Genomic DNA, 14,774 nt, shown 5'->3' on the forward strand with positions numbered 1-14,774 from the left:
GGTTGTGTAGAAACATGAAAAACCCATTGAGATCCAGTCAGGATCAGATCTGGTTAAACACCCTCCCTAGGGGAACAAGAACACATTATGGCAGGCCAGGTTTTGATCTCCCTCTGACTTTTATTTTCTCTCTGTCACGCTCTCGTTCTCTCCTCCAATAAAACATAATTAGTTTACTTAGTTCAACCCAGTTTCTCTCTCGTTTTCCTCCCCCTCTCCCTATCTCTCTCCCTCTTTCCTTTTCTCTCTATCTATCCCTCCCGCCCTCTCCCCTTTCTCTCATTACCTTTCCATTCCCTCCCTCCTCTTCTCTCTTTCATACCTATTCTGCTCTCTCTCCCTTTCCCCCTTCTGTCTTTCTAATAACTTCTCTCTCTCCTTTTCCCTTTCTCATTCCCTCCCTCTCATCATCACTGCCCTGTCCCCTTGAATACAGAAACTGTGTTTAATTCTAATTATGAGTTACTCTGTCTCCAGTTTAAAGGGAAACTTCATCACTAGACACTATTTGGGGTGTTATTCCAGTCTCCCTACATAGTTATGACTGACGAGTGGTGTTTCAGACATAATTATGTACCATAGAGGTATTTTTTTATTTTTGTGGTGGGAGACTGCAAAATGAATGGATTCATGTTTTGTAGCAATTATTGTGGCCTTTGTGTTTCACCGATTGCACGATCACGCTAGAAGTGAGCAGATATGGTTGTCCTTGTTAAATAGAACCATTGGACAATAGAGCCATGGTTGTCCTTGTTCAATAGAATCATTGCTATCTGCCACGACATTGCAACGTATCTAGGTTGACTCATTTTCCCAGGCCTTGTAAAGACTACAGTCTGACGGGAGTGCAACTTCCTTTTCCAATTGTGTTCCCACCCTCGAAGGCAGGCATATCAAAACGGTGTCGGTATTAGTTTCACAGGTTCACGGGAGCTATGCTATCGTGCACTGTCTCTCCGAGATTGCTAAATAATTACAATGGCTGCTAATGATTCCTCTTTCCAAGAAGAGCTGGACGACGAAACCGTATGTCCCATACAGCCCTATTCATTTCAGCCCGGAATACACTGAAGAGGACTTGAGACAGTGAGAACAAGACTAGCGAGACCAGCAAGCAGCGATGGTGAGCCATGGTCAGACTCCGAATAGTGCTGCCTATGCGGATGCTGTGCAGCCATGCCGACAGATGAGAAATGTCTGTGCTGCAACAAATTCAATCACGAACAGTTCTTACTGGAGAGGGTCAGTGCAGACCCCATGGATCGTGTGTGTGTGTGACAGAACATCAAAGTTTTGACGCACATATGGATAGAGGGGTGCTGGAGACATTATTCAGAACCTCCAAGAACAACTGTCAGAGGCAGCCTAGACCAGCTGGACCAGGAAGGCAAATGACAAATGAGTAAGTTATTTTGCTGGCGGTAGCTAGCTAGCATTATAAGCTCTCTTTTTACACAAGGCAGTGTTGTTCAATACAGTATCATTTTGTGATCGATTCGGACTTAACGGGGCTTGCTAGTACCACTAAAGGCCAAGCTAGTTAGCTTTGTTTGCTATACCCAAAATGTACTGTAGCCTAAAGTTATGTACTGTAGCCTGAATTTATAGCTAGCCTCAGTGCATCTCATTACGAGCAAAACTGAAGAACTGTTTTGATGATGGTAACGAAGACTAAAGGAATAACTTTGGGTTTATGACTCATTCCACTGGGCACAAACTGGTTGAATCAAAGTTGTTTCCACGTAATCTATTAAATTACGTGGAATAGATGTTGAATTGAAGTCTGTGCCCAGTGGGATATTAGTCTTTGAGTATCAATACCTGTGTGGTGTTGGGGCCATTCAAGCAATTTGTCTCAAGAGGAGATGTGAAAGGTTCCATACCAAACAACTGCCTTTGTATCAAAGTGAATGCACCTCACTGCACCCACCAAACACACCATATGCAAGTATTCCTTTTGTAGAACTGTAGTATTTATTATAGGCATTAGCAGTATATTTTTTATCAATGTCAAACATTGCCATAACTGTTCCTACATACTGCTGTGTAAGCTTACCTCTGTGAGTAAGATAGCTAGTTACTTCCAAATCCATTTCATGGATACCACGATGAATTGATCCAGAAGTTGAAGTCAACACTTTATTGGTTTCTGATGCAGCTGGAATCATTTAGTCACTTGTCACGAGACGAGAAGCAAGTACAAGGAGTGAATATTTAATAAATACCCAACATGAAACAAAACAAAAACAGCGTCTGGACAGGGGGAACAAAAACAACATTAATGCTGACACAGAGATGAAACTGAGGAATAGACAGATATAGGGGAGGCAATCAATAAGTGATGGAGTCGAGGTGAGTCCAATGAAGCGCTGATGCGCGTAAAGATGGTGACAGGTGACAAGTATCTGTCTATTCCTCAGTTTCATCTCTGTGTCAGCATTAATGTAGTTTTTGTTCCCCCTGTCCAGACGCTCTCCTTGTTTTGTTTCATGTCGGTTATTTATTAAATATTCACTCCCTGTACTTGCTTCTCATCTCCCAGCATCTGTCCTTACAGTAGCATAGTATAAAATGCCCAGTATGATGGGCTGCCTGGTGCGCTTGAGCGCCAGAGAGGGGGAGCGGGAGCAGGCGTGACAGAATCCCCCCCCTTCCCCCCCTTAGGTGCACCACCCGGCATCCCACCTGGGCGACCCTGACGGGGCGTGGGAGTTCGACGAGCCGGTCGAGGTGTGGGAGCCTGACGAGCTGGCTGATGCAAGAAAACCTCTCAAGCCAGCTAAAGCATGGAAGCCTAGCGAGCCAGCTGAGACACCCCCGGTTCCTTCGGCAGTGGCACCCGGACCCATCGTCACCAACAAAAAACAAAAAAACTCCCTGATGCTTCAAAATGGGGTATCAGCATTCTGTAAGGACAGACACTGGAAGGCGAGAAGCAAGTACAGGGAGTGAACATTTAATAAATAACAAAACAAGAACAGCAGACAGGGGGAACAAAATTACAATGCTGACATGGGGAGGAAACTGAGGAATAGACAGATATAGGGGAGGCAATCAATAAGTGATGGAGTCCAGATGAGTCCAATGATACGCTGATACGCGTAACAATGGTGACAGGTGTACGGATTGATGGGCCGACCGGCGCTATTGAGTGCCAGAGAGGGGGAGTGGGAGCAGGCATGACACCTACAACATCAGTCTAACTGAATGTGGATATTATGTTGGCTGAATGTTTTAGGCAGGGTCCTGAATGTTCTTCAGCTGGTCTGGCAGAACTTCATGAGCTCCATGACCTTGGACTCATAGACTATACACTTTGGCTCTTGCCAGCATTGTGCAGTCAAAGGTGATTTAGACTAGTTCCTGGTGCTGCAGATGTTGATGGGATTGGACTCTGTAAATAGAACACATAGGCCAGTCACTTGCAGTAGTTCGCTAGCTAACAGTTAGATAGGGTCCGGCAGGCTGTAGCTAACGAAACCTAACGTAGCTATCGTTAGCTTGCAAAGTAACCAATGAAATGTTACCTCAGCAGCCTGCGCTTGCTTGAAGTTTTTACATCCAGGTACTGAACGCCATACTATGAATAAACTTTACAGTTGTTAAATAGTTATTCGCAAGCTGATGTTCTATGAACGAGTGGCTGGTCCAGTAAGTAACATTAGCTACCTGTTGACTCTCATTCTCAACTGGAACTATCTCGACTGTGGTGGTACAACATCCTGAAATCACTATGAATTCTGGATATTGTGGTTTGCTTTCAAGCAGGAAATGTAGATGGTCCATTTCTACTGGAAATGTAGATGTTATATTAATGGAGATATACAGTGTGGAAGAAATTCGGACAACTTCAGTTCATGCCCTCGCCAAATATCCCCTCGCCAGGTAATCACTTTCTAAAAAGATCAAATTAGATTTTAAAGTGAAATTAAAATTCATTCATTGAAATTAACTCTATGAAGTACTATTGGCTAATCACATATTGATCTATTTCCCACTCCTGTTTCTTGGTCTGATTGGTCTCTCCATGTATTTGGTCTGGTGAACATTTACCTTAACTGACAGCTCAGCCAGATGCCAGCTTGGAAAGTCCTATCAGCGTTGCATTGGCCTAATTATGTTGCAATTAAACCTCCCTAATTCCGCCCTGTGTTTCCCTCTGACGATCTGCCATGCTATTCATATGGCCATTATTGGAGGGTTTATGTCACCCAAGACCCCGCACCCTAAACGGCTCTCTATTTCTCATTAATTTGCTAGCAGGTGGAAAAACAGTACATTATTGATGAGAGAGTCGCCCGTTCATTAGACACGCATCTGTTCTTCGCTAAAAAGCTGGTACAACTTGCCAAAGTCATGTCGGCCATGATTTCCCTATCTCTTCTCTTAAAGAGAGAGAGCGCAGCACAGACCAGGCCTGAAATAGGTTCTTAACAGAGCTATGTGCATACCAAATGGTATCCTACTCCTTATACAGTGCACTACTCCATATACAGTTCACCATAGGGCTCTGGTCAAAAGTAGTGCGCTATGTAGGGAATAGGGTGCTGCCCGTGTTGCTGAGTATCAGAAGTGTCCGGTGCGAGACAGGCAGGTTGAGGTTACCATGGTCAGAGATGTACAGAAGGTGTTGTATGCTTAGGCAGTGAAGAAAGTAGAGGATGGGTCAAGGGTGAGGGATCCTAAGAGGTTCCCGGTGAGTAGTATAAGTATTTTGCCAGTACAAAGTGATAGGCCTACGAATGAAATGTGCTTCAGTAAGATTGGCTTTTTAGCATTCAATGCCATGGTTACCAACTGTACTGCAGAAATGGAACATAATTCACAGAAAAGGTGGTGTGATGCCAGCTGCAGAGAAGTACTTTGGTTTATGAGATTATACTGCAGACGAGTTACAGGTCTGTGTGTTGAATGGTAGTGTCCTGTCCTCCCAGGCCGTTGACCTGGTGTAGGATCAGGGAGATTCCAAGCTCTGGAAAGTGTGCAGGAGGGCATGGGATAGAGGATTATGTCGTTTTGGGGGATACACTTGTGGCTGGTGCGAGAGAGGCAGGTTGATGTGTCTACAGTCAGAGTAGTGCAGAAGGTGTCGTATGCTGAGACCGTGAAGAAAGTAGAGGAGGATGGGTCAAGGGTGAGGGATTTTGAGAGGATCCCTGTGAATAGTAGATCTGTGCCAGCAAAGAAGGATAGGCCAATGAGTGATATATGCTTAAGGTTGGCTTCTTAGCGTTCATGGCAATGGTTATCAAATGTACCACAGAAATGGAATGTAAATCTCAGAAAATATATGTTGTGGTGGCAGCTGTAGAGTACTTGGGGGTACGAGATTTCACTTCAGAAGAGTTACAGCGTGTGTTGTGTGGTAGTGTCTCGTCCGCTCAGGACATTGGCCTGGGACAGGATCAGATAGGGTTAAAGTAGTGGAATAAGGTGATGGGTTTTAATGAGTATAGGGTTAGTTGGTAGTGTAATAAAAATATTTATCTTTTTTATAGATTTCAACAAAAAAATCCCAGTTCCCCTTTCTCATTTTCTATCACAAAGTGTAATGGTCTATACTATAGTTCAGTTGGGGGCGGTAATACAACATATTGGATGCCAACCGCCATTGAAGAGGAGAAAGAGATGTAAAGTGGATGGGTCATTATTGTCTAGACATGTACACATACTCATGAGATACAATAGATGATTGTAATCACGCTCAAACACACCTGGCTAACTTGATGGGTCATGTAATTTTGTTTAGACTTGTTTAGACATAGCTAGCTAGCTAAACAGTGAACCTAATGATGCTTTCAAAACAACTGGGAACTTGGAAAAATACGAGGTCAAATCATGACGCCACTGATCTTCAGGTCGGAAAGTTGGTTCCCGAGTTGGATGACAGTTTATTTTTCCCAGTTAGAGCAATTTTTCCCAGAGTTCCCAGCTAACAGTCAGTTTTAACTTGCAATGAAAAATAGTTTCGGCCAAAATGTTATACGTATAATATCTGAAAATGTTGCTAGCTAGACTATTAGCCGTATACATGGATGAATGCTTCTCCCTATCTGCCATGAATGCCATGGTTGCCCTTAGTTTGAAGATGTAATCCGGAGACAGGTGTTTTATACAACAGCCTTTTGTGTGTCCTCTTTTCGACTGCCTCTGCATTTTTGCAATCAAACGCCTGCATTTACTCCCTCTCCTTAGCTACCCCATACTCTGCTTCCACCGGGCATTACACTGATTTCGAAACTCAGTCGACTTCTTCTGTGACAACAACACTGTTGATCGCCGTTTCTTCACCATCACTGTCATCAGAAGGGTCATCAGAAGCAACACTTTTGCAGTTCTTCATGATATATATTTTTTAAATGCGGTAGAAAGGATTATCTACACATGCTGATCAGCTCATTTTATAGCATGAAGCAAGCTAATTGGCAGACCAATCTGAACTCATCTCTCGGTATGTCCAACCCATCCATTATCTCAGCCGATCATGGCTAGTGGGAAGGTTCCTGACTTTTTCTGTGGCTAAACCAATTAGGCTCGTAATTTAACAATTTTATTTGTATTTACAGATGGCACACAAACATACAAAATAGTGTAGATAATCCTGGTAGCCTCAGATAATAATATCGACATAAACGCTGATTCGGTGAGTGAGTTTATAAGGAAGTGCATAGGAAATGTTGTACCCACCGTGACTATTAAAACCTACCCTAGCCAGAAACTGTGGATAGATGGCGGCATTCACACAAAACTGAAAGTGCGAACCACTGCATTTGACAATGGAAAGGTGATAGGGATTATGGTCGAATACAAAAGGTGTAGTTATTCCCTCCACAAGGCAATCAAACAAGTGAAATGTCAGTAAAGAGACAAAGTGGAGTCGCAATTCAACGGCTCAGACACGAGATGTATGTGGCACTTCGCTGATGTTCACCACTGGGGCCCCACAAGGGTGCGTGCTCAGCCCCCTTCTGTACGCCCTGTTCACCCATGACTGTGTGGCCGTGCACGGACTGTGTGGAAAGTTCCTCGGTGTACACATCACGGACAAACTGAAATGGTCCACCCACACAGTGTGGTGAAGAAGGCGCAACAGCGCCTCTTCAACCACAGGAGGCTGAAGAAATTTGGCTTGTCACCTAAAACCCTCACAAACTTTTACAGATGCACAATTGAGAGCATCCTGTCAGGCTGCATCACCGCCTGGTACGGCAACTGCACCGCCCACAACCGTAAGGCTCTCCAGAGGGTGGTGCGGTCTGCACAACGCATCACCGGGTGCAAACTACCTGCAATCCAGGACACCTACAGCACCCGATGTCACAGGAAGGCCAAAAAGATCATCAAGGACAACAACCACCCGAGCCACTGCCTGTTCAGCTCGTAATCATCCAGAAGGCGAGGTCAGTACAGGTGCATCAAAGCTGGGACCGAGAGACTGAAAAACAGCTTCTATCTCAAGGCCATGTATATATATGTATATATTTTTATTCCATTCCTTTACTTAGATTTGTGTGTATTAGGTACTTGTTGTGGAGCTGTTAGATTACATGTTAGATATTGCAGCACTGTCGGAACTAGAAGCACAAGCATTTCGTTACACTCGCAATAACATATGCTAACCATGTGTATGTGACCAATAAAATTTGATTTGATTTGAAAGTTCACATGTTCCAGAAGGCTTTTTTTTCTCTCCTGTGAAGTAGTTACGTGCAACATACTGTATACCGCACGGCAAGCGGTACCGGAGCGCCAAGTCTAGGTCCAAGAGGCTTCTAAACAGCTTCTACCCCCAAGCCATAAGACTCCTGAACATCTAATCAAATGGCTGCCCAGACTATTTGCATTCCCCCCCCCACTTTACACCGTGCTACTCTCTGTTGTTGTCATCTATGCATAGTCACTTCAATAACTCTACCTACGTGTACGTACTACCACAAACTGACCGGTGCCCCCTCACATTGACTCTGTACCGGTACCCCCTGTATATAGTCTCGCTATTTTTGTTTTACTGCTGCTCTTTAATTACTTGTTGCTTTTGTCTCTTATTCTTGTCAGTGTTTTTTTAAACTGCATTGTTGGTTGGGGGCTCGTAAGAAAGCATTTCATTGTAATGTCTACACCTGTTGTATTAGGTGCATGTGACTAATAACATTTGATTCGATTTTTGATTTGAGATTGGCATTAGAGAAATGTTACACTGTTTGGCTACAGCAAGTGCTGATTTCATACAAGGGTAAAATATTACACTTGTCACTGATTATTTTTTCAGACCTTTGCTCACGAAAAACTGTTATGGTTCATTTAAGTGTTGATTTTAGAGAAAATATGATTTCCTACTGATATTGTTACTAATAACAGGAATATCATGTGTTGATGTAAATGGGCAGCAGCTCAGCGGTGGTTTAATGCCCACGTCCATGACACTTCATTAACCCTAATAACCATGCACAGCAGTGGTGGCCAGTGCCGTTTAAGATAAGGGAGGACAATAACAATTTTGATGAGCATGGCCTTATTTCTATTACAGCATATTGGATGACTGCCATTCATATTCCATTCACCCAGCTCAATGTAACATCGATAGGTTTAGGCTACTACATGATACTCAAATTTCCCTTATACCCATCATAAGATTGCTACAACCTAGCCTATGAATGAAAGTTTATAACTTAGGTACAAATTTGAGTAATCAAGGTGACTGACATTGACATAACCTTGCCTGCATCTAGCTGATCTATGATGTAATCATTAGTCCAACAGTTGCAAACAAGAGTTCTATTGGACAAATTCAGGTGTGTTCATCCCCGTTTCATTCTGTTTGCTTCCATTTAAGAAGCGTTTTTCAACAGAATCAGCGGAATGAATACACCCTTGTTCACATGCAAACACAGTTCACTTTCATAACTGCCATATACATACAGCATGATCCCTTTAATCGCTGGATAATTCCATATCGCATCTATGCGCTCTCCTCCTCTCACCTTTTCCCTTTGCTTGTAGATTTCAGTGCAGAACACATCAGCTGTCTGTGACCAGTCGAAAAAACCTTTCCAAGCCAAACCTTCATATCATAACCGCTAACCCTTACACACAGCCTACATAGTTGTCACCATATTAGCTAACGTCAAGTCAACATAGCTACTAGAACTAATGCGTTAGTAAACCCGCTATAATCATGCAATACACTGTACATTTAGCAAGCAGTTTAGCAGTTACACCGGTAGGCCCTGATGGCAATAAATTAATAAAATCAAAAGCTTACCTTGACCTGGAAGAGTTCCAGTGTTGGATAGCCATAGCCAGCTAGGTAACATAGCATCACTCTCTGTTTTGAGCCGGGTGTTTCAGTAGGCTAAACTAGCTAGCTGCATTCGCTAGCTAAGTACACTACCGTTCAAAAGTTTGGGGTCACTTAGAAATGTTCTTGTTTTTGAAAGAAAATCACATAATTTTGATCAGAAATACAGTGTAGACATTGTTTGTGTGGTAAATTACGATTGTACCTGGAAGTGGCTGATTTTTTTTATGGAATATCTACATAGGCGTACTGAGGCCCATTATCAGCAACCATCACTCCTGTGTTCCAATGGCACACTGTGTTAGCTAATCCACGTTCATCATTTTAAAAGGCTAATTGATCATTAGCAAACCATTTTGCAATTACGTTAACGCAGCTGAAAACTGTTGTTCTGATTGAAGAAGCAATAAAACTGTCCTTCTTTAGACTAGTTGAGTATCTGGAGCATCAGCATTTGTGGGTTCGATTACAGGCTCAAAATGGTCAGAAACAAATCACTTTCTTCTGAAACTCATCAGTCTATTCTTGTTCTGAGAAATGAAGGCTATTCCATGCGAGAAATTGCCAAGAAACTGAAGATCTCGTACAACGCTGTGTACTACTCCCTTCAGAGAACACTGCAAACTGGCTCTAACCAGAATAGAAAGAGGAGTGGGAGGCCCCGGTGCACATCTGAGCAAGAGGACAAGTACATTAGTGTCTAGTTTGAGAAACAGACGCCTCACAAGTCCTCAACTGGCAGCTTCATTAAATAGTACCCGCAAAACACCAGTCTCAACATCAGCAGTGAAGAGGCGACTCTGGGATGCTGGCCTTCTAGGCAGAGTTCCTCTGTCCAGTGTCTGTTCTTTTGCCCATGTTAATCTTTGCTTGTTATTGGCCAGTCTGAGATATGGCTTTTTCTTTGGAACTCTGCCTAGAAGGCCCGCACCCCGGAGTAGCCTCTTCACTGTTGATGTTGAGACTGGTGTTTTGCGGGTACTATTTAATGAAGCTGCCAATTGAGGACTTGTGAGGCGTCTGTTTCTCAAACTAGACACTAGACACATAGTTACACTTGACATCAAGTTCCTATACATGTGTAGTAATGTTGATTATGACAATAGCAACATTGTTGTTACATAGGACTTTGGAAATTGCTTTATAATTGCATAATAATGGAGTAATTACATAAGTGGAATAAGGAACCGTCACTATCAGCTCATTGCTTTGCAAATAAAATGCAATTACCAAAGTATTATGTAACAACATGCTAATAAACTTTTTCTCAAAGTAATTCCAGTTTTATTTCACAAGCACAACCACAGTTTAATGTTAAGTGTTACTGAGAATACTAACAGTTACAAAATATGGCTATTAAGTGTCAACAAGAAACTAAATATCCCAAAACTGCCTTCTTGAATCAACTACAGCCAATGTAGGTGGAAAATCATGTTAGTTTTGTATTCTGAGTAAACAATCCCTTTGAAGACGGTATAGTGTGTATTTGAAACAAGAGCACTTACTCTCAGATGGACAAGATGTTCAAAGTTGTTTCTAAGCATCCAACTTGCTGTTTGTAATGTTTGCAAATGGCTTTGAATTACTCTGCAGTATGTTCAGGTATTATAAAATGTATTGCAGCTTTTGACCTTTTCAATGGCATGTTGAAAGAGTTATACAGTAGTTGAGCATCAAAACGGATTGATATACTCAACTAAAATATCAATGCAACATGTAAAGTGTTGGTCCCATTTTTCATGAGGTGAAATAAAAGATCTCAGAAATGTTCCATATGCACAAAAATATAATGTATCAAAAATGATGTGCACACATTTGTTAACATCCTTATTGACATCCCTATTAGTGAGCATTTCTCATTTGCCAAGATAATCCATTCACCTGACATGTGTGGCAAATCAAGAAGCTGATTAAACAGCATGATTATTACACAGTTGCTGCTTATGCTGGGGACAATGAAAGGCCACTTAAAATGTGCAGTTTTGTTACACAACACAATGCCACAGATGTCTCAGGTTTTGAGGGAGCATGCAATTGGCATGCTGACTTCAGTAATGTCCAACAGAGCTGTTGCCAGATAATTTTATGTTAATTCCTCTACCATAAGCCGCCTGCAACGTTGTTTTAGAGTGTTTGGCAGTACATCCAAATGTCCATACAGCCACAGACCACGTGTAACCAGGACCTCCATATACGGCTTTTTCACCTGCGGGATCGTCTGAAGAGGGGGAGGGGGTGTGCTGAGGATTATTTCTGTCTGTAATAAAGCACTTTTGTGGGAAAAAAACATATTCTGATTGGCTGGGCCTGGCTCCCCAGTGGGTGGGACTATGCCCTCCCAGACCCACCCATGGCTGCGCCCTGCCCAGTCATGTGAAATCCATAGGTTAGGCGCTAATGAATTTATTGACTGATTTCCTTCTATGAACTGTAACTCAGTAAAATCTTTGAAATTGTTGCATGTTGAGTTTATATTTTTGTTCAGTATACTTATCTTTACAAAATATCATTGGCTAATTAGTTTGACTTAATTTTGTACACCTGGGGCAATGGACATTAAAACCTCTTAAGGATCCATCCCATTTTTCAATTTTCACCTAAAATGACATACCCAAATCTAACTGTCTGTAGCTCAGGACCTGAAGCAAGGATATGCATATTCTTGATACCATTTGAAAGGAAACACTTTGAAGTTTGTGGAAATGTGAAATGAATGTTGGAGAATATAACACATTAGATCTGGTAAAAGATAATACAAAGAAAAACCATGCGTTTTTTTTTTTTTTTGCACCATCTATGAAATGCAAGAATTTAAGCTTTCTGTACATATCAGACATGTCTATGTCCTAGGAAATGTTCATGTTACTTACAACCTCCTGCTAGTCACATTAGCCTACGTTAGCTTAAAAACCGTCCCTTGGGGGGGGGTGGGGAGAAGAGAGACACTAATTGAAGGAAGCCAATCCAATAGTTTCAGAGAAGTAGTCACTTCCTGAGATATGTATTTAAATACTTTTTTTAGTTGTTACTTTCTGAGATCTGTATTCCAATAGTTTTAAAAAGTAGTAATTTTTGGGGATCTGTATTTAAATATTTGTTGTCACCTCCAAAATAACTATTTGTTCCCCTGCAAATTTGTTTTACTTTTCACAAAGTACAATTAAAACTATAGTTATCCCAGTTCTGTGTCACGGTCGTCGTAGTAAGTGGACCAAGGTGCAGCGGGTTGAGTGCTCATTTTCACTTTTATTTTTGAACACTTAAATAAACAAAACAATAAACGACGTAACTAACAGTCTTGCAGGCTAACCACAGCAGTGCAAAGAACAACCTCCCACAAATCCCATAACAAACATACTCCTAATTATAGGACCTTCAATCGGAGGCAACGATAAACAGCTGCCTCCAATTGAAGGCCCCAATCCCAATACCTAAACATAGATCTAAACACCCTAGAACAGACATAGAAATATACAAACATCTAACATAGACCAAAACCCCGGAATACATAAATCAAACACCCCTCTACATAAACAACACACCCCGAACCACATAAAACAAATACCCCCTGCCATGTCCTGACCAAACTATAATAACAAATAACCCCTTTACTGGCCAGGACGTGACATTCTGCTTCCCAGCAGCAATGAATAGACATACGAGCCCTCCTGTTAAAAAATGGCCAATTTTTAAGACAGAATAAAACACATTCATGTGTTAATTGCTTGTGAGAATGAAAGATAAAAGCTCATAAACATGCTTCATACAACCCATTTTCAGTATTTGGATGCATCCCAAATTGCGCTCTGTCCCCTATAGAGTGCTCTACTGTTGGTACCCTATACACTACTTTTGTGTCACGGTTGTCGTCGGTGAATGAGGACCAAAACGCAGCAGGTATGTGTATACTCATCGTGTGTATTTATTTACAGACTAAATGAACATCAAAACAACAAAACGAAACGAACTCACGAGAATAAACGAACAACCAACAGTCTGGCAAAGCATAGGCTCAACACAGAACAATCACCCACAAAATACAAGACAAACACACCCAACTAATATAGGACTTCCAATCAAAGGCAACACCAAACAGCTGCCTTCAATTGGAAGTCCAACCCCAATTAACTCAACATAGAACCAGACACACTAGACTAAACATAGAAATACCTAAACATAAACCAAAACCCGGAAATACTAAATCAAACACCCTTTTAACAAACACACCACCCCGAACCACAAAACGAATACCCTCTGCCACGTCCTGACCAAACTACAATACTAATTAACCCTTATACTGGCCAGGACGTGACATTTTGACCTGGGCCAGGGCCTATTTGGGATGAATACTCTGTCTTTGTCTTCTGTCTTTGTAGGTGGATTCCTTCCTGGTATTGTGTACTCTTCTATTCTTTGTTCCCCCTGCATGTTGTCTATTCCATCGGCAGTATTGAGCAAAGGTCAATGTGTTTGCTCTCTGCCTCTCATCGCTGTGTCAATGGCAGCATCTGTCTGCTACTAAAGTTAAGTGCTTATTCAACCTGGCCTTTCGCTGCCTCTTGTCCTAAATGCCAACACATATGGGCACCGTGTTGTCTTGCCCCTGAACTGACCAGACAGTATGAGTGGAACCAATAGGCGGTTAAATAAACAATAAAGTAGGATAATGAATATAAATAACTACCAACTCATTCACTTCGCATTCAGATAAGGAATGAAACATAGCTTAGTGTACAACATCTAAACATTTACATGTGTATGTAGTATGTCCTAGATTATCTTTATCTTTCTTATTTAGTTTGGTGCAGGTGTGAGGTGCTGAAGGATGTAATTCAATAGAACCTTACATGTAGTGTACATAGTATGGGTATTGTGCTAGTGCACACTTTGGGAGAAGTGTGGAGAATCTGGTCCCTAAGTCTCTGTGGGATTCCTACCAGTTCCTGGAGAGTTTTTGCGTCAGCTTAGTTAGATGACATCATCTTTGCAAATGTTAAGTGGCCTTTAACCTCTGTGTTTTTGTGTTGGTTACTTAAAAGGCTCTGTGTGTCTCTCTGTATAGAGTAAGGCCCACTGCAGCTTATTGGGACATTTCTATTCCCAGCTGCGGTGTGACTAGTTTCGGTCCTCTAGCTGTCTTGTGTTGTGTCTTTGGGCCGGCCCTGCTGGAAGCCTGGGTACCTCCTCTAGACTCCTCTCTGCTCCCACTTCGTCCATCTGGTGTCCGGGGCCCTGAGGTGGTGCTTTTGCCCGACTCAGCACTTTCTACTTCCCCTCTGTCACAGACATTAGCACACCTCTCATCCTGTGGTCCCTTCTTTCGCACGATGGTGTCTCCATTCTACAGTGCTATTTCATCACTTCTTCTCCTCCTCCTCCTCCTCCTCCTCCTCATGTCTCTCTTTGGCTACCCCCTCTCTCCCTCCTCCTGGCTCCTGCAGAAGCCAAAGACCTGTTCCTGTTCCACAGCCTGTTG

At 42.3% G+C, this 14,774-nt stretch overlaps 1 protein-coding gene across 3 annotated transcripts in view; it reads left to right on the forward strand.

Annotated features, from left to right (window-relative positions):
* Nucleotides 1–14,774, forward strand: part of LOC106561104 (contactin-associated protein-like 4) — a 206,707-nt gene that overhangs the window by 31,647 nt on the left and 160,286 nt on the right. The window contains exon 1 of one of the 3 annotated variants that reach the window (XM_045688535.1): nucleotides 869–1,402. The exons of the other annotated variants lie outside the window; for them this stretch is intronic. Within the exon in view, the coding sequence (XP_045544491.1) occupies nucleotides 1,399–1,402 (4 nt within the window). The 5' untranslated portion in view covers nucleotides 869–1,398. Of the gene's footprint in view, nucleotides 1–868; nucleotides 1,403–14,774 lie in introns of those variants that run through there. 3 annotated transcript variants of the gene reach the window in all.

This window comes from Salmo salar, chromosome ssa01 (assembly GCF_905237065.1).
Source record: "Salmo salar chromosome ssa01, Ssal_v3.1, whole genome shotgun sequence".
NCBI lineage: Eukaryota > Metazoa > Chordata > Actinopteri > Salmoniformes > Salmonidae > Salmo > Salmo salar.